Here is a 20,134-nt window from a genome sequence, read left to right as displayed (position 1 = left end):
GAGCACCTTCAGGGTGAGAGATTTCAGTGTTATTAATGAAATGGCATATCACGAAAACCTACACTGGAGTAATGAGTGACTCATTTCCTAAGGGGCCAGTGCCACTGAAAATAAAAAGGTATGAAACAAAATTTGACAATATACGGGATACCCTGAGCTGCTTAAAAAGGTAAGGGACATGCCTTTAAACCATTCACAACAAAATAATAATGAATGCAGAAGTTAAAAAAATAATAATTTATGAGGTATCATTTACTTTCTATCACCGCTCGCAAAGTCAATATTTATCCTTATCCACATACAAAATTTGAGATGACAGCACAGATTATAAAACACAATATATTCTACGCTCGGCTTCATCTGAATCTGTAACCAAACACATATGCAAAAATGAAGCCGATATGAGGCATGAAATGCTATTTGAAAAACATAAATAGATGGGATAGAGGATATCATCACACTGGCAACACTACAACAGGAGGGAATAATACTACGTAAAGGTCACTCTTATCTGGTTCATCTGTGACAATCTGATATTCTGGGATCTGGGGAAAAAAATTAAAAAATCTTAACAGACATGCTCTTATCAAAAGGATTAACTTCTAATACATACCAACAGATGCGGAAGCTTCAAACATCTGCTAATAAGAACAGCATCAGTTAGCTAGCTGGCTCGGGCTGGAGTTGATGAGCAAAGGAAGACTTTTTCTCCTCTAGAGATAGGCCATGATCCAAAAACACACACGGCTGAAAGTACTGCCTGAAAATTCATACATACACCCAAGGTACCTGTGAACATCCCTGCCCCATGCATAATAATCTGCAGATGTGTATCAGTGTGCATGGAAAACGTAGATGCTGGAATTAGAACTATGGCAACAGCAAAGCCCCTGGAGAGTCTTAACTTTGGGACACATAACAAGCAGTTCAAGCGATTGATGCAATTCTGCATTTGGAGATAGGAATTTCAGGACTGCTTGAATTTCCTGTAAATAGCTCCCAGAGCGTTAGAGGCAAGGCAACATCCCTGCTAAAATTTTTAAGAGATTCTCTTTTTCTTCTGTATTTAAAAAAAGAAAAAACCATCTGGGGGTTTACTATTAGGCCAGATACAGATCCGGGGCTATTGGAATAGAGTGGTGGTACTCATCCTTCACCCACAACGTCATGCTCCATCTATAATTGCAGGGAAGTTGGATGTTGCTGCTAAAAATTACAAGCCGTTAAATCATTATCATTAGGTTTCAGAATGAACACTTCACTGGGATGAATGGGGTGTGGCAGAGCTCCGACCTTGTCCACATGGCTACTGCACTTCTAGGCAGTTTATGCTAGCCTCAGTAGCTCATTGTGACCCTCCACATAGCCCGTCTCTCTCTACGGCCAGGGTTACAGTCTACTGAGCCCTTTTCATCATAAGCCAGCAAGGAGGTTGGTGAGAGAACTCCCACAGTCTCTGTTGTCCCTACGAGCTTATTCCCGAACAGTTTAGCCTCCTGTCCTGACAGGGGCCTGTCTTCCCTTCCCAGGAGGTGTTTTGGTAATGGCAGGTTGGGGGGAACCCAGGCCTGCTCTCTACTCCAGGTTCCGGCCCGGGGACCTTAATGGTAGCAGCTGTTGGCAGCCGACCTTTTACTGCCAGAGTTGCTACAGTTCCGTGGGCCACTTCTCCATAGCTCCCCCACTTCTCCCTTCTTCACCCTTACCTTAGGGCTTCCTTACCGATGGTCTGAGAGTGTCTTCATTAACCAGCCCTTCAGCAGCACTTTCTCTCCTCTGGCTCCCTGGCTTCTCCCAGCCTGACTGGAGTGAACCCTTTTATAGTATCGAAAGGGCCTTAATTAGAGTCAGGTGTTCACATTAGCTTAATGGCCTCACCTGAGTCTTTTCAGGTTAATTGGAATCAGGTGTTCTCATTAATCTGGTCAGCCAGGGAACAGAAAACTGCTAATCCAGTGGCCAGTATATCTGCCTTCTACTACTCTGTTGTACCCAACTGGCCTGGGTCTATCACAGGGGGTAATTCACACCTTTGTGAAAGCTATTTTGTCAGGCCATTTTCAGTCACCTGAAAAGACAGCCCTGAATATGGCCACTTTTCAGATAAGAGTAAGTTGATTTTTTTTAAATCAGAGCTTAAAATTCACCACCAGAGATCTACCCCTGAATGCCAGCTGAATCACAGCTCTGAGGACATACCACTATTGATGCCCACAAGCCGTAGATGTGCTCACTACAACTGAGCGTTACTTTAAGAGTCACCAACCTAAGAGTCAAATCTTGCTCCTACCGACATCAATGGAAGCCGTGCTGTCCACTTCAACAGGATCAAGATTTAGCTCAAAGCACATCAAATGAAAGTATTCCCTGCATGAAGCTATTGTATGACGCTTGTATTCCTTATATGAAGCTATTCCTTGTAGCAGTCACATTATTGTCAAATAGAGAGGTAAAATGATCTCTCTACTCTTACTCTGGATATTCCTGGTTTATGCAGCTCAGCATCACATTAGCTCTTTTGACCATAGCATTGCACTGGGAACTCACGTTCAGCAAATGGCCGTCATATCTTTTTCAGAGTCACTGCTTCCCAGGACAGAGTCCCCCATCCTGTAAGTAGGGACTAAGTTCTTTGTTCCTAGATGTGTACATTCATTCGTGTTAAATTGTGTATTGTTTATACAGAGAAAACTGATAAGGGAAGCAAAGGGACAAGGAGAAATCTACGGTCAGCAGAGTTAAGGACAATAAGGAAAAAATATATTAGTAACAAAGAGAATCCTGATAATGGTATTGGTCCATTATTAAATGGAAGTGGTAGAATTATCAATAATAATATAGAAAAGGCAGAAGTGTTCACTAAATATTTTTGTTCCCTATTTGGGGGAAAAAACAGAAGATACTGTCTCATCATACGTGATAACAAACTTTTCATTCAGCTAATATCTCTGGAGAATGTTAAACAGAAGCTACAAAAGTTAGACAATTTTAATTCAGCAGGTCCAGATAACTTACATCCAAGAGCTGGATCATTATTGTTGATTGTCAACAAGACCTGCGGGGGAGTTCGAGCAGACTGGAAGAATGCTAATATTGTGCCAATTTTCAAAAAAGGGTAAATGGGATGTCTTAGGTAATGATAGGCCTGTAGGCCTGACATTCATCCCGAGCAATATAACACAGCAGCTGATTCAGAACTCGACTAATAAAGAGATTAAGTAATTAATGCAAATCAACATGGGTTTACGGAAAATAGATCCTGTCAAACTAACCTGGTATCTTTTTTTTATTGATTGTGTTAATGTAATATACTCAGACTTCTGTAAGGTTTGTGTCTTGGTCAGGGCCGTCTCTAGGATTTTGCTGCCCAAAGCAAAAAAGATTTTGGTGCCCCCCTCTTTTTTTCATGCCCCCCGGCCTCTCACCAACTCCATCCTTTCTGAACCCCTTCCCCAAATCCACAGCCCCGCCTCCTCCTCCCGGCGTGCAGCATTTCCCTCCGCATTACTTCCTCGGGGTCCCCAGGACTTCCCACCCTAGCTCACCTCTGCTCGGCCTGCTCCTCCTAGTGTGCCATTGCTCCTCTTCTCCCCGCTCCCTCTCAGGCAAGGGAGGGCAGAGAAGCGGAGCAGCGGTGCATTCAGGGGAGCAGGCGGAGCAGAGGTGAGCTAGGGTGGGGGGGGCGCACAGGAAGTAACGGGGAATAGAGGAACCACTCCCCGCTCCAGCTCAGCTCCACTCCATCACTGCCACCTCCCCCGAGCACCCACTGCTCGGCTTCTCCTCCCTCCCTCCCAGCCTTACTGCACGAAACAGCTGTTTCGCAGGCGGCAAGCCTGGGAGAGAGGGGGAGAAGCGGTGCAGCAGACCGTTCAGGAGAGCAGGAGAAGCAGAGGTGAGCCAGGGTGGTGGGACACAGGAAGTAACCAGGGGTAGAGGAAGCCTTCCCCACTCCAGCTCACCTCCAGTCCACCGCCTCCCTGAGCGTCCGCCGCTCGGCTTCTCCTCTCTCCCAGACTTGCTGCGCAAAACAGCTGTTTCGTGCACAGCAAACCTGGGAGGGAGGGAGGAGAAGAGAAGAGAAGTGGCAGCGGGGTGCTCAGGGGAGCTGGCGGAGGCGAGCTAGGGAGGCGAGTTGGGGCGGCAGGGGCACTTTTTCCCCATGCTCCAGAAGTTGGTATCTATGATGGCCGGCGCCAGAATGCCACTCCTAGAAATATGCCGCCCCAAGCACCTGCTTGTTTTGCTGGTGCCTGGAGCCGCCCCTGGTCTTGGTACCTCATGACATTTTGATTAAAAAAAACAGAACAAATATAAATTAACACAGCACACATTAAATGGATTAAAAACGGGCTAACTGATAGGTTGCAAAATGTCACTGTAAACGGGGACTTGTGATCAAGCAGGTGTGTTTTCAGTGGGATCCCACAGGTATCAGTTCTTTGCACTATGTTATTTTACATTTTTATAAATGACCTGGAAGGAAACAAAGTCATCCCTAATAAATGTTGCCAAAAATGACATAAAATTAGGGTGGTCAGTAACGAAGAGGACAGATCAATGACACAGAGCAATCTGGATCACTTGGTAAACTGGGCGCAAGCAAACAATATGCATTTTAATAGGCTACATGTAAATGTATACATCTAGGAACAAAGGGTGTAACTATATGTACAGGATGTTCTAGCCATACATTCTAGCCTAGGAAGCAGTAATGCTGACAAAGATTTGGAGGCAGACGAATGTGAGCTCCCAGTGTGATGCTGAGGCCAAAAGAGCTAATGGGAGAAATAAACAGGGGAAACTCAACTCTGTTTGAACTGGTGTGACTGCTGCTGGAATCCTGAGTCCAGTTCTGGAACACACAATTCAAGAGGGATGTTGATATATCTGAGAGGATTCTGAGAAGAGCAACAGGAATGACTAAGGATTGGAAAGCATGTCTCAAAAAGTTCAATCTATTTAGCTTAACTAAGAGAAGGGTTATGATTGACTTGATTGCAATCTATAGGTATCTATATGGGAAAAATATTCAGCAATGAGCTCTTCAATCTAGCAGAGAAAGGTATCATGGGTATAAGCTGAAGCTACATAAATTCAGACTGGAACTAAAATGCAAAGTTTTGACAGCAAGAGTAATTAACCATTGAAACAATTCACAAAGAGTCGTGGTGAACTCTCCATCACTGGTCACTTTTAAATCAAGACTGGAATTTTTCTAAAAGTTGCGCTCTGGTAATTACTTTGGGTGAAATCTCTGGCCTGTGTCATACTGGAGGTCAGACTGGTCCCTTCTGGTCTTGAAATCTATTAATCTAGGCTTGCATCCAGTTTACCAAGCAATCCAGACCGCTCTAAATCAGTGGCTTTTCCTCTTCATTATTTACCACTCCCCCAATTTTAGTGTCCTCTGCAAACCTTGTTTTCTTCCAGGTTATTGATACAAATGTTAAACACCGTAGTGCAAAGAACTGGTCCCTGCAGGAACCCACTGGAAACACACCCACCTGACGTCGATTTCCATTTTACAATTATATTTCAAAACCTATCTGTTAGCCAATTGTTAAAACTTTTAATGCTTGCATGTTAATTTTATATCGTTCTAGGTTTTTTAATCAAAATGTTGTGCAGTACCAGATTTGCATGTAAGGGTGTCTCCCACAAGTGCTTTTCGAACAGAAATTCCTTGTGACAGGAGATTAACCTATGTTACATAGTTAGGGCCAGATTCTGCCACCATTACTGACAATGTCTCCCTGAAATCAGAAACTTTTACAGAAGACTGAGGGCTTGTCTACAAAGGAAGTCACTCCGGTATAAGGTAACGTGTGAATTTAAACTATTATTGTTATACCAGTATAATCTCCATTGTGGATGCTCTTACTCCAGTATAAAAGGTCTTTTTCCAGTTTAGGTTATGCTCCTTTGGAAGCGGTTTAAACTAAGATGAAAAAAAAACCCACTCTTATACCTGAATGGGTGTCCCCACAGCAGCATTATATAGTACAACTATAGTGGTTTAATTATACCAGTATAACTGGAAAAATCTCTCATGTAGACACCCCTAATTCCCTTTTTCTAGCTAATTCTATTATCCTGGCACATTTGAGATGGTAAGTGAAGGCTTGAGTCAGTAGCTACGTTGCTTTACTGATGAGATGCCTCACAGTTAGCAGCCTGGGCTATTATCCAACTATAGGCTACTGAGTGAGTCACTAGGTTTTTTTATACTTACTGCAGATCAAATAAAGACAAACATCCAAAGCTTGCATTACGTTCCCATCCTTGGAGGATTTACTCATGTACCGTTTGATTACGGCACATGACACATTCAACTCCAGCATTTTCTTTTTCTTGCAGCTGTTGTTAATAGTTGGCGTAATTGTATTTTTCACAATACACAATTACATTAACTAATAAATACTGAAAAGTGTAACGCACAGTGAACAAAAGAAGGGTCGCTCCGCATCAAAGCTGAAACGCTGCTTCTAACCCACCCTGTTTGTTCCTAGCCGTAGTAGCAAGCGCACTACGTAAGATCACCCTGCCATTCCCAGGCTTGAAGAGCCCGTTTTCACTGCCCAGTTAGTCCAGGTGATTAGTACCCAGATCTAAAACCCCAGGTGAGCCTACCCTCTGGGCGAGCATCCCCCCAGAAGAGCTCTACCCGGGGTACTGTGTCCTCATTGTTTTTGCGCTCACTTGTGTGTGTCTGAAGGCATGTCCCGTGGATTCCTTCCCAATCACTTGCATCAACTGCAAAAAGAACTTATCTGTCCTTTGGGGGAATTGTGGGAAGCCACTGGAGGACTATCAGCACTTGAGTGATTTTACATATGTCCTTGCCACAAAAGTGGGAAGGCACCAACTCGGGTTAAAGTGGAGCTCAGGTGCCAACTTATCACCGCCAGGCCAGTAAAAGCCCGAGTTAACTGTGCAGTGAAGACACGCTCCAAGAGACAAATCTACAGAGCCACTCACTGTAATCACAGGCAGAAAATTGTGCACTAGTTGCACATGAAAAATGCGAGTTTATGCACACGACCAATGGGATACAGGATCTCAGGGCTGCCGACTTTATAAACTGGAATAAGTTACATGGCTCCATTGCAACTAGGGCTGTGTATCTGAATGCTACAGAACCCCAAATAAACCTGTATAAGGTGGCATTTGAATTTGGGATTTCTACCACCAGGACCTATTTAAAATATGGGAACAAAATAAAGCGAGATCATAGTCTTTTCACACTATTTCAGAGCCCAGAGGAAGGATATACTGAGACAAGAGTAAACCTCTTATATTGTTTCAACCCCATAAAATGTTTCCCAATCCCCTCTGCCTCGCAAAAAAAAACTAATAAAAAAAAAGAAATACAAACTATTAGATGCAGAATACTAGAGCATGAACACAACTCCAGTTACAAAAGGCAGCATTGTAACTTTCCATCACTCATCTTAAGAAACTCTTGACATTAGAAGGACCAAACCCACGACTACTTCACGAGGTCTGCAGTTTAGACAGAGTACCCTGAATTAGAGTACCCTGTTTGCACGGAACTAAAGCAGTGGTTCTCAAACTTTTGTACTGGCAACTCCTTTCACATAGCAAGCCTCTGAGTGCGACCCCCCTTATAAATTAAAAACACTTGTAATATATTTAACACCATTATCAATGCTGGCGGCAAAGCAGGGTTTGGGGTGGAGGCTGACAGCTCGTGACCCCCCCACGTAATAACCTCACAATGCCCTGTGGGGTCCCAACCCCCAGTTTGAAAACCCCTGAACTAAAGGATGGGCTGTAAACACGTGTAAGCGTTGTCTCCATGCAGCTACAATGAAAACGAGACGCGTGTCTCATGAGGTCGTCTCAGGATCTAAACCAACCAAAAAAGCCAGGACACCAATACAAACGCCCCCTGAGGGTGGGATTTTAACATTGGTCTCCCTCTCCTCCCAGCAAGTCAGCGTTCACACTCTAACTCTACCAGCTCGTTAACGGCAATGGGTAAGGAGGCAGAGCCCCTACCCTAAAATGATTGCAAGGGAACACAGGCCAATACCTCGCACAGTGCAACCATTTGCATCAGCTAATTCTGATTCTTCTTACTTTTGTGGGGTTAATCAGAGTCACCGTCACTTCAACATACACGTATATCATATACACAGAGTTGCATAAACGTGTAGAAACACGTCTATACATAATACGTGATGGCAACAGTAAGTAGAGAGAGTACAAGAGATGTCCAGCTGGCTGGCTATTGGGTTTGGGATGTCTTTGGACACCATATCAACAATCCCCTTGAAATGTCGTTACTGTGTCATTTTTCAGGTGCTAAAAAAATCGCGTTAACATGCACAGATCTGCTTCCTAGGTGTCCCCAGAATCATAGGGACACACATCAGCCCTGTAGCCCAGACCTAGACATGGAGGAGGAAGCAAGGTTCCATTCTGTGTTATTGCTTTATCAACCACACTGACAGCTGTGCTATGATCCAAGCATGAAGATCATAGATTTGCCGTTGATTAGACAACAAAGCGAAAAGAACACAGCTTGATATTCAGACAGCAGGGTCAGGCTGCCAGGAGTGACAGATAAAATCTGCTTTTGAGCATGTTTTTAACTCAGCAGCTACTGTTGAAAGAAAGTCATGGGATGCAGGATGCCATTTTTATGGTGGCACCTCGGGCCAGTTCCACACAGGCACGTAAACATGCCTGCTCAGTTGCACTGTAGGGCCTGAACAGGTCCCCCTTACAGAGCCACTTCAGCGGGTACATCTGGATGCTATAAAGACACAAACTGCTTGGGTACTCCCAGTGAATACACACCAGTTTGCACGTTGACTCCAAAAGTCCCGATTTCTCACAGTTCAACAGGCATAAAATGGGGCACAAACACTAACCTGTTGAGTCCGGGGCTTGTATGGGGAGCTGCTTTCCAAGTCAGCCAGGATGCTGGTCAAGGAGTCGATTTCTGCATCTAAACTGGATCGTCTTTCTTCAAGCGTCTTCTCACCGGGATTTACCTAGCCGAGTGAGGAACAAGATTTCAAACTCTTTCAATGGCTCAATCCTGCATGCAGTTTCTGATTTTCATCACATGGAGACACACTCACACCCTGGCAACAAATGCAGAGCCCCAGGTGATGCACGGATAAACATACTGACATATTATAACTGGCTGCCATAATCAGACTGGGGCTAGGAGAGGGGGAGCAGGTGATGGGAAGGGGGAACAACTGAGTTGCAAAAGGATTTAGTCTGGTTTTTAATCTGTAAATCACATTTTCCCCTGTGGTTTCTGGAAGGTTTATTTAAGGATTATAAAATTATCTTAGAGGGTGCTGCATACATCAGCAAGCAGCTATATTTTAGCAGCAGGCCTGGTGCGATGGTTTGAGCATGGGCATTCAAAAGAGCATCTCGGAATGTCTTTGCAAGGGAATCGTGCCCCCCACCCCTGGAATGCAGCATGGCTGTCATTTAACAGCATCGAACAACACAAAAGCAATGGGTAAGGTCAAGATGGAAGGAAGAACATGGTATCCAACTGATACCACAAAGGGAATTTGGAGGAGACAGAATGTCATTGCCCGACTGGGAATCTGGACAGGGCAGTGGTGTTAACAATCCTGCATTAAGGCCCATGGGATCTATAACGACCACGAGAGATCAGGATCCCTCTTTTACATCTCACCTGCAAAATACCACCTCCTATAGCACAGCGGCTTCTGGCGGGCCAGAAGGCAGAGGTTAGCATAGGTGTGACTGTGTTCAGAAACGCAGAACGAATTTGCCTCATTATAACTTTTAATAGGAGGCCAAATGATTTCCCTTCTAATGCCCTTTGTCATGCCTCAGCCACAGTGTTTTATGATGCTACCATGGAGCCTAACCCTTGCCTACAGTCCTTAAAAAGAACACATTCGAACAGCGTGGAAATGCTGCAGTTCTTTAGGAACAGTCTGAATGAGGTCGAGTAGTTAGCAAGGACAGGGCTGGGAACCAGTGGCATTGGGTACTCTACTTTCATCCTGCCCACTCACTGGGTGACCCTTCACCTTCATCCACCCAGCTGGAAAAATGGTAAAAAAGCAGGCGCTGCCCATGATCTGACCAAGCCGAAGTGATAGACAATGCATGCAAGCCGACCGGCCAGATAAATTATTCCACGCCTGTTTGCGAGCATTTCTGCAGATTCCGCATGCCCCCGATCTCGCTCAGCCTGAAGGGAGAACAGCAGCGAGCCTCACTAGCGTGACTTGTTTGTCAGCGAGTGAATTCCTGGTGCACAGCTCGCAGCAGCTGTGACATAAATCCGTCCCCAGCCCTACCGATCCCTGCTCTGCTCTGATGGAGACTGATTTTCATTTGCTAATCCTAGCACTCACCACGAGTCCGTATCAGGACCCAACATGCACTCACTATAAAGCCTTCGGCCCAGAGGAGAAGCCGGGCTGGAAGCTTGGTTCTCAGTGCACAGTAGCAGTTCCCGGTAGGGAGAGATGGGCAGAGGGCACCAGGTGAGTCTGGTGGGCGATGAGGCAGGACCAAGTGCACTGATTCTCCCATACTCCACCCCGCTGCTGAGCCCAAAGCATCTGTTCCCAGCAGGATTCGTAAGTCGCAAGGAAGGAGCAAGAGCAATATTTACTGAGTGCCTTGTAAGTGTAAAAGGCCCTGTCCTACAATGAGTTCATACAGAACAGACCAGATCACCAGGGTTCCCAGCCTTTGGTTGTTTCAAGCCCCTCTCTCCCTTGCCCCTGCCCCTCACCCAACACAGATGCAGACTCAACTCCTTTATTTTTCCTCTCTGTCTCTCGCCCTTTTTTCTCTCCTTCTCCTTTATTTTGAGCTTTCCTCTTCTCTCCATTCCCCACTCGCTATTGGCGCTTAGAGCACAAGTTGCCACGCTTGGCCCAGAGAGCCGAGGTGCACAAGTTTTCGATCGCCTGCTGCCAGAGCAGCTTATGCTGGTGGCGGGTTCCAGAGCCTCAAGTCCTGGGGTGGGCGACCCATCGCCATGGCCAGCTACACTGCAGGACCAGGGAGAAGACAGGAGTGGCTCTCGAAGTCCTGCCTGCCGCCACTGGAATATGTCTGCAAGGGAGGGTAGCTTTGGAGTCATGGGGTGAACTCCTGACCCCACTGAAGTCAAAGGCCAAACTCCCATCAACTTCAACAGGGTCAGAATCTCATCCATTCTGCTCTCCCCACCTGCATGGCACCTGCTCGTCCACGCAGGGATAAAATGACAAAGAAAGCGGCAGGAGCCTAAGTCCTGCCTGAGCAGCTTGATGAGCGTTGCAACAAACTTAAATGCCGAGCTGCGCCTAAGCCCACGTCCAGACTAGGTATTAAAATCGATTTTAGATACGCAACTTCAGCTACGGGAATAACGTAGCTGAAGTCGAATTTCTAAAATCGAGGTACTCACCCGTCTGGACGGCGCGGCATCGATGTCCGCGGCTCTCCGTGTCGATTCCGGAACTCCGTTCGCGTTGATGGAGTTCCGGAATCGATGTAAGCGCGCTCGGGGATCGATACATCGCGTCCAGACTAGACGCGATATATCGATCCCCGAGCAATCGATTTTAACCCGCCGATGCCGCGGGTTAGTCTGGACGTGCGCTAAGGAAGGCTACACAGGATATAGCTCTGATTTGGGAAAATTACATGAGTGAGGGCTACCCTAACGCACATGTGCAAGAGGGCAGAGGCAATTTACGCACGCTCACCCGTGCGCCCTTCCCATCCTCTTAACCCAGCTTCTTGTGTGGAATTGTTCAGCGTGCATCAGAATGACTCCTTCAGGACACGTTTTCTCTCCATTCTGCGAATCAGCTCCAACACTCGAAGTCAGATGCCAGTCATCAGTTCGAGAGCAGCCAAGAAATCCTCTCCCAGACGTGCAGCGGTATCGGATCGCCCTGCACTAATGACAAACCCTGTACCTGCTGCATCATCTCCTAAGTCCTCAGGGCCATTTTAGCAGGGAAAAGTTACTCACACTCCTTTCCTGGCCAATCTCCATTCAGAAGTGGTCACAACACTTCAGACAGCTATTCCCATGCAGCGCACCCCACAAGGGCACTGCACAGTGACTTCCCTAAGCAGACAACCTGGAGCAACACAAAATACGCAAATGGAGCCTATCCTAAAGCGCACACAACTGACTCAGAACAATGCTCTGTGTCCCATACACAATAGTATCTGCCGTGTACTGGATACACTAGGACAGTTCTGGATGCAACATTTGTTTCCACAAGTTATTGATGACCTTATAACCCACAAGTGGTAGAGCAGAGCTGGGCCACGACTGAGGTAGGAAAGGGCATCGCTAACGAGTGGAAACAAATGATGTAACCCAGAGCTGCTTATGCAACAGTGGTTTTGCTTTGCGTCTGCAATATTGGAGCACTGTGACAGATCAATGCTGTGTCCATGGCAGCAGCCTGGTCCCGCCAGTGAGAAGCAGTGTGTGAAAAGGAAGCGTCCTTAGCTGTAACGTTACCGCATTGGGGGAGAAAGAGAGCAGAGGAGCTATGAGGGGGAGACAGCAGGAGATGCATACTGTGGGGTCAGACGGGAGGAGAGTACAGAAGCCAGGTAGCTGGGCAGTACTTGTCGGACCAGCCAGGTGCTTTGGGGGTGGCTGTGCAACCTCATGTAAGTGGCACCACATCCACCTGCTCCCACCAGCTCGCAACCTGCCCCACATCTCTGCAAAGCTCTGCAGTCTATGGTAAACCACAGACATGGATTGGGATGGTAGGAGCAGGAAATGAAGCTAGTTGCAGGGTTGGCAAGTTAGCACCAGGTTTAGACAGAACTGAAGCTAAAGAACTGAGACTAGGGATCTTGCTGGCAGGTCAGAAAGACGCCAGCTGTCCGTACAGAAGAGGGATATTTCATATATAATTGTAGTCCAGTTGGTAGGGACTGAGCTAGGAGTCCAGAGACCTGAAGACTACTCCCAGCTCCGTCACTGACCTGCTATGTGACCTTGGTCAAGTCACTTCCCCTTTCTGTGACTCTTTCCCCTCCCACCAATCATCTGCCTTGTCTGTTTAGATCTTCAGCTCTTTGGTGCAGGGACTCTCTCTCATAACAAGGTTCAAAAGAGAACTAGATAAGTCCGTGGAGGACAGGTCCACCAAAGGCTATTAGCCAGGATGGGAAGGGATGGTATCCCTAGCCTGTGTTTGCCAGAAGCTGGGAATGGGTGACAGGGGATGGATCACTTGGTGATTCCCTGTTCTGTTCACTCCCTCTGGCGCACTTGGCACTGGCCACTCTCGGAATAGACAGGACACTGGGCTGGATGGACCTTTGGTCTGACCCAGTAGGGCTGTTCTTACGTTCGTATTGTATGTCTGTACAGAGCTTTGCACGCGTGCTCTTGGCTGGCCTCTGTAGGTGCTACTTCAGTACATACACACACAAAACACTGATCACTTTCCGCAGTCTGTCCCTCCAGAATGGCTCTCCCAATCCCATGCATTTCAGTGGGGTTGAAACCTGTGCCCCTAGTTTGCTCCCTCAATCTCTCTATTTTTGGTTTTCAAATGGGAGTGGGCTTGCGTGTGTGTGTGGCACAGAGCCTCCATGCAGCCAAAGTCCAGAGCACCGTGTGCCTTGCATGTACACAGCACTTCCCCAGGTATGCCCCGTATTCACCACAATTACCTCCTATTTAACTATGGGGGAAATGCCAATTGGCTGATTTTTTAATACCTACTGTACTCACAAGGAGCGAACGCAACAGACTAGCACTAGAAAAGGTTCAGAAAAGGGCAACTAAAATGATTAGGGGGTTGGAGAGGGTCCCATATGAGGAAAGATTAAAGAGGCTAGGCCTCTTCAGCTTGGAAAAGAGGAGACTAAGGGGGGATATGATAGAGGTATATAAAATCATGAGTGATGTGGAGAAAGTGGATAAGGAAAAGTTATTTACTTATTCCCATAATACAAGAACTAGGGGTCACCAAATGAAATTAATGGGCAGCAGGATTAAAACAAATAAAAGCAAGTTCTTCACTCAGCGCACAGTCAACTTGTGGAACTCCTTGCCTGAGGATGTTGTGAAGGTTGGGACTATAACAGTGTTTAAAAGAGAACTGGATAAATTCATGGTGGTGAAGTCCATAAATGGCTATTAGTCAGGATGGGTAAGGAATGGTGTCCCGAGCCTCTGTTCATCAGAGGATGAGATGGATGGCAGGAGAGAGATCACTTGATCATTGCCTGTTAGGGTCACTCCCTCTGGGGCACCTGGCATTGGCCACTGTCGGTAGACAGATATTGGGCTAGATGGACCTTTGGTCTGACCCGGTACGGCTGTTCTTATGTTACGTTATGTAACAGATTTTCGCCAGTGATTTAGACTCGAGACAGCCCAGTTTGACGTTTGTGTTCATCTATTGTGCCCCGTTTCTCCAATGACACCACGGCCGGCCATAGGATCCTTTCCACACCATACCCCCTCGCTACTCATTGCACTGGCTATACAGTTCTTCATCACTCATTTCCGAGATCACCAAAGCCATCTGCAGTGCAGAGAGACTCAACAGCTGCAGCTGAAAACCAGCAGAAAGAGGCATCCTCCAAGGCATAAGGAAAATAAAGCACCTGGCAGATTCGCCACTGTGTATCCCCCCCTGAACCTAAAGACAAGAGCAAAGGTTTTGTTGCAAATCCCCAAATATACATTAAAATAGTTCAGGAGAAGCTGCCCCGCCAAACAGGCACGCGAAGACAAAAAATGACTCCTGCATGCAGGGTAGGGATCCAAGAGGCTAGATTTGATGTGAAATCACTGTTCCGGGCATCAGGGACAGGTTGGAAAAGCAGCAGTGCCCTTTAGAAATGGTGAGATTGAGCCTTTTGAAACAAATCTGAAATGATGGGAGGTTTCAGCAGACGTGACTGCCGTGATTTCAACAGACGTAGCTGAATCAGGGATCTAATAGAACAGAACTTCCCTGCTGTTCCATCCGGCTGGAGCCAGCCCTGGACTATCCTTGTTAGTCTTGCGATGACAAGAAGGATAAAAGCAAAAAGAAGTTAGGGTTTAATTTCTCTCTCTCTCCCTCTCCTCAGTGAAACAACATTACCGGATTTATTTTGCTGGGTTTTCTTGGAACAAAAGACACCAATGTGAGGTGAAGAATGGGCTGTTCAAAAGCACTTGGCATTCGCCTAGCTCTGCTCTCATGGAAGTCAGGGGTAAAAGGCCCACTGACGACAGTGGGAGTGGAGTTCGGCTCATGCTGAGTGCTTTTGAGTCTCTCCTCCTAAATTCTTCCATCTGCTGAACCTGTTGAAAGTGCCTCCAAAGGATGGAGAAGAGGTGCACCGGGCTGGGGGACGGGACACCCTTCGGCACTGCACTCCATCCAGTGTCTCTCCGGGCGGTGGGTGGACTTTACCATTCGCCCCATAAAAAGAGCCAGTGAAGAATAACAAGAGCACCAGCCAAATAACAGTGCCAGATGCCTCTCTTGGCAGGGCTCCCGTTAGCATCTCTGTCCCTGTATGGCCCGTGACATAAATATAACCTCGCAGGATGCAGAGGGAACAACAATCAGAGGCAGCGCTAGGGGCTCTGGACTAGGAGCTGTGTGCTTCTGAGTTTCAATCCCAGCTCCAGTGCAAACCTACTGTGACAGCTTGGCTCTCTGTGCCTCAGTTTCCCCACAAAAATGGAAATAACAATCCATTTATGGGCTTCTTGTGTTGCGAAGATTAACCAGTGAACCTGCGGTGCTTGAAGATGCCCATCGTGGTAAATGCTATGTGGTACAGCTGTGGCATACAGACAGGTGAGTGACAGAATCATTTGCTAAGCACGGCTAAGACAGAGCTACTTCATGAGCAGCCTACAACCTCGCCCCAGACGTGGGATGTGTTCGTTGGTGCCTTTCCTCTGACGGCTGGGTTCAGCCACGTTCTGGATTCATGCTCAATGCCATGGGATGAGTTTGGGTCTTGGTAATATACCCCCCTGGTAGTTCACAATACTGATCCATTCAGGAAGCATTGGGGCACAGAATGCTGCCTGGCGCCACCTTCTTCCTTATAGGTTTGTTAGTGGATAGACGATGTAGCTAATCAGCTGACTGCAACTGGCAGGCTGCAACCACCATATCACGGCCACTAGGTTCTTCCTCATCAGAGAAGCTTCCCGCACCAGCCCCAGCCAGAGGTCTAGATCAGAAGCCCCTCACAGGTCACAGAAGCGGCAGAGTGTCGAACATTTACAGGCAAGGACATGCCGGCAAATTCATGGAAATACCATCTTGAATGTCCACCAATCTGCCTCTCTTAAGGACAAGCCATAATTCACAGTGTAGGCCATAAAATCCCTAGCATACACACTATGCTGTAGGCAACAGGGCTGGCACAGAGTCTTTCCAACATTCTTTTGAGAAAGAAGCGGGTGGGGAGAAAGGCAGTGTCTTTATTATTCATGATCTGTAGCACAGTGGCACCTGTCGGTCTCCCCAGAGATCGAGGCCCTATCGTGCTAGGCACTGTTCGTAAGTATAGTAAGAGGCCGTCACGCCCTGAGGAGTTTACAGTCTAAGACGACAACAGACCAAAAGAGAGAGAAAGGAAAGTAGGCACAGAGAGAAGCAGCAATTTGCACACAAGCAGGTCATCTGGAAACAGAACCCTGGTCTTCCTGAGGCCTCAGCCAGTACTCTATCCATCAGGCCATCATAATGTCTCTTTCGTTTTCCATATTCAAGTTTCCTGGTCCTGATGGAGCACATTAGAAGAACAGAAGTGCCTGTCAATGCTATCGAGCTCCAAATAATCATCCGATATAAATCCACAGCCAATTAGCAGCCTAGAGCTGAAATCACTTGCCGTGATGAGGATCGACTTGTGGGCAAGGAGCCATTGTGTTTCCGCACTACAGACGGTGCCCAGATCCTGTCAAAACTGGCCAGTTACCTCGTGTTGAGGAGCTGTGCCACCACGGCAGATGGCAAGGAGAACAGCATGCCAGACAGCCCTCCACTACTGCACTGCTTTCCAAGGAGCTTCTGGGCTAACGCTGAGGGGCTGAGTCCCTGCGCTGCAAGCATCCAAGGTGCGGTTTGGTTGCTGCTTCCGAGGTCACCAAAGAAGCTTTTGGCTTTGGGCACTCAGGACTGTGTATCCAGCAAGGGAGGAGAAAGAAAGCTTCTGCCCTTGAAACGCTCTTCACCGGTAGAGCTCAGCTAAAGGGAATCTGTGCTTTCTACCATGTTTCCTACTGACCTGCTAGACCTGGTGCTGAAGGTGGATTATCCAGGGCATTTGCCATACAACCAGTATAGAAGCATGTCAACAGAAGACAACAAAATTTAGAATGGCATGCTTGGGGCCGCAAGAGCATCATTATGTGGGCGAGAAAACTAGTTTGAGAAGGAGGCTGCGGCAGCAGCTGCAAACAATGCAGGAAGCACCTTGCGGCACCAATAGGCTCCAAAAAGTGTCTTGACAAATGACAATGCAGAAGGTCTGTATCAGCTCTCGCTCAATGATTCCAGATCACACTGCTCGGTGTACAAGCTGCACGAAAAGATTTCTAACTGCCAGCCCAGAAAATTCCATATGAGAAGCTGGAAATCAAGCCACGGTCTCTCCTTCTGCCGCTTATAGAAGCGAGGCTCGCGTGACAGCTGTGCTGAAGATGCCTGGAAAAGAACAGTATCTGTCTTGCTCTTCCACAGCTGGGTTGGCTGGGCAGTGTGAACAGGCACAAACACTGGAATCTATGCTGGATTAGGGCTCAGATTTCAAGGCTGAACTAGGATTAAGGTTCAGTAGTGCTCAAATCTCGCAAGATCTAATTTCCACCATAGGACAGCATTTTCAATAGGTTTAGACTAAAAGGCCACACACTTCACTGCCTCTGGAGGCCTAGGTCAGTGACAGGGAGCAGCATGTGAAGCAGCTGTCTACGGAGAAAAAGAGAAGCGGTTCCAAGGATCTGACAGACCAGCAGCACATTGGGTTTGCCAATACTTCAGGATGCTTGTGTACGCTGTGCTACCAGATGCAAAATCCGCAGTGAGCTGAGAAGTATATTCATAAACTAAGAAGGTACATCAAGATGTCTGAAAACTGAATAGGGTGGGGAGGAATAAAACTAGTTTATTTTTCCATTAAGGCAATTTAATGTTCCCTGGGTGGAATTACAACCGCTCGTCCTTGGGAATTAAATTGAATTAGCAAAACGTTTTTGTTCATCAGCAGAATATACAATAGAAAATGGAACGTGTCACTTTTTCTTTACGTCTTCTGCAGGACGATGCGCCTTTCTATTCATGGGGCAAGACAAAGCCCATCGGCCGGCCATAAAACCCTCCTGAACCAGCAAGACTGTTGGTGACTGTAGCTAACTTCACAGGAACAAGGAATACAACCTTTTCCTTTGCTTTAATAAAAATTCCATTAGGGCTCGTTATTGATAATTATGGCCACTGTTTAAGTTTCCCATTTCCTTGCCCATTTCCCCCACTAACTTAAAATATGCTCCAGTCTCATCACAAATTAATGTTTAATTAGCCATTAAGTTGAGTTAATGTTCCCGGCGCAGTATGTTGCCTGCAGAATAATTGGGAACTAAAACTAGATATTGGCTATTTCAGCATCCGCCTCTAGTGGGACCCACAACCAAACAGTAACCAACTACCTCCAATATATATAGTCACAAAATGCTATAAGTATAGTACAGTAGAAGCTCAGAGTTCAGAGCACCAGAGTTACGAACTGACCAGTGGACCAAACACCTCGATTGGAACTGGAAGCATCCTATCAGGCAGCAGCAGAGACTGGGGCGAGGAATACATAATACTGTGTTAACCATAAACTATTAAAAAATGAAGGAACAGCAGCAATTTTCTTTTGCACAGTAAAGTTTCAAAGCTGTATTTAGTCACTGTTCAGTTGTAAACTTTTGAAAGAACCACCATAACATTTTGCCCAGACCTATGAACCAATAAGGATCAAGATAACACACTCGTACACAGTATAACTGATTAACAAGCCTTATTTTAAAAGCCCCTCCAAACAAAATTCTATCAGCAGAGAAGTCACAGTAATTTTTTATTGCGCCAATCACTTAAATTATACAACCGAAGATAAGGCGCGCAGGAGGCGCACAGACTTGGGGTAGGGGCTATCTCCTGGAAAGCAGTGACTATGAAAAGCATTTAGGGGTCAGAGCGGACAAGCAACACAACTTGAGACCCCAGTGTGATGCTGTGTCAAAAAAGAGCCAATGCTTCCCTCAGATGTATAACCAAGGTCCTAGCTCACAGGAGCAGGGAGCTGATTGATCTCCAGATACAGCACTGGCAGGACTGACACTAAAAGACAGTCTACGGTTCTAGCGTCCACCTTTTAAAAAGGATGCTGGAAATTTGGACAGGGGACAGAAAAAGCCACAAAAATGATTCCACAGCCAGATAAAATGCCTGGCAATGAAAGACTTAAAGAGCTCAATCAGTTTAGCTTATGAAAAAGCAGACTGGGAGGTATCTTAATAACTGTGTCCAAGTACCTTCACGGGGAGAAAATACCAGGTACTAGCACAGCGGTTCTCAACCTTTTTAAGCTGAGCCCCCTCTTAGACTTACAATTTTTGGTTGCACCCCCCACCCCCAACCCAGATGAAAACAGACACACGCAAGGCTGGGTGGCCTGCTGAGGTGAGTCGGGGGTGGAGGGGGTGCTCCCTCCCTGAGTCCCACCGTGCGGAGCCACCGTCACTGCTCCCTCCCCCCCCAAAAAAATTCTTCCACACCCCCATAGGGGGGCACACCCCACAGTTTGAAAAGCTCTGTACTGAAGGGATCTTTAATCTAGCAGAGAAAGGCAAGAATGAAGGTGGAGCCAGACAAATTCAAATTAAAATCCTGGCACAAACTGTTAACAGCAAGGGTGATTAACCACTGGAACAAACTCCCAAGGGAAGTAGGAGATTCTCCACCTCATGATGTCTTCAGATTAAGCCTCGATGGCTTTCTGGAAGAAAAGCTTTAGTGAAACGAGTTTCAGAGAGCAGCCGTGTTAGTCTGTATCCACAAAAAGAACAGGAGTACTTGTGGCACCTCAGAGACTAACACATTTA

The 20,134-nt window shown here is 46.7% G+C and overlaps 1 protein-coding gene across 14 annotated transcripts in view; it reads right to left on the bottom strand.

Annotated features, from left to right (window-relative positions):
- The window catches only part of LPP (LIM domain containing preferred translocation partner in lipoma), a 443,967-nt gene that overhangs the window by 192,594 nt on the left and 231,239 nt on the right, over positions 1-20,134 (bottom strand). For all 14 annotated transcript variants that reach the window (XM_050964799.1, XM_050964800.1, XM_050964802.1 and 11 more), the window contains one exon: positions 8,904-9,026. In XM_050964799.1, the coding sequence (XP_050820756.1) occupies positions 8,904-9,026 (123 nt within the window). The remainder of the gene's footprint in view (positions 1-8,903; positions 9,027-20,134) is intronic.

Source organism: Gopherus flavomarginatus, chromosome 8 (genome assembly GCF_025201925.1).
Source record: "Gopherus flavomarginatus isolate rGopFla2 chromosome 8, rGopFla2.mat.asm, whole genome shotgun sequence".
NCBI lineage: Eukaryota > Metazoa > Chordata > Testudines > Testudinidae > Gopherus > Gopherus flavomarginatus.
Note: the sequence above shows the minus strand (reverse complement) of the source record. Positions and strands in the feature narration are given on the sequence as shown.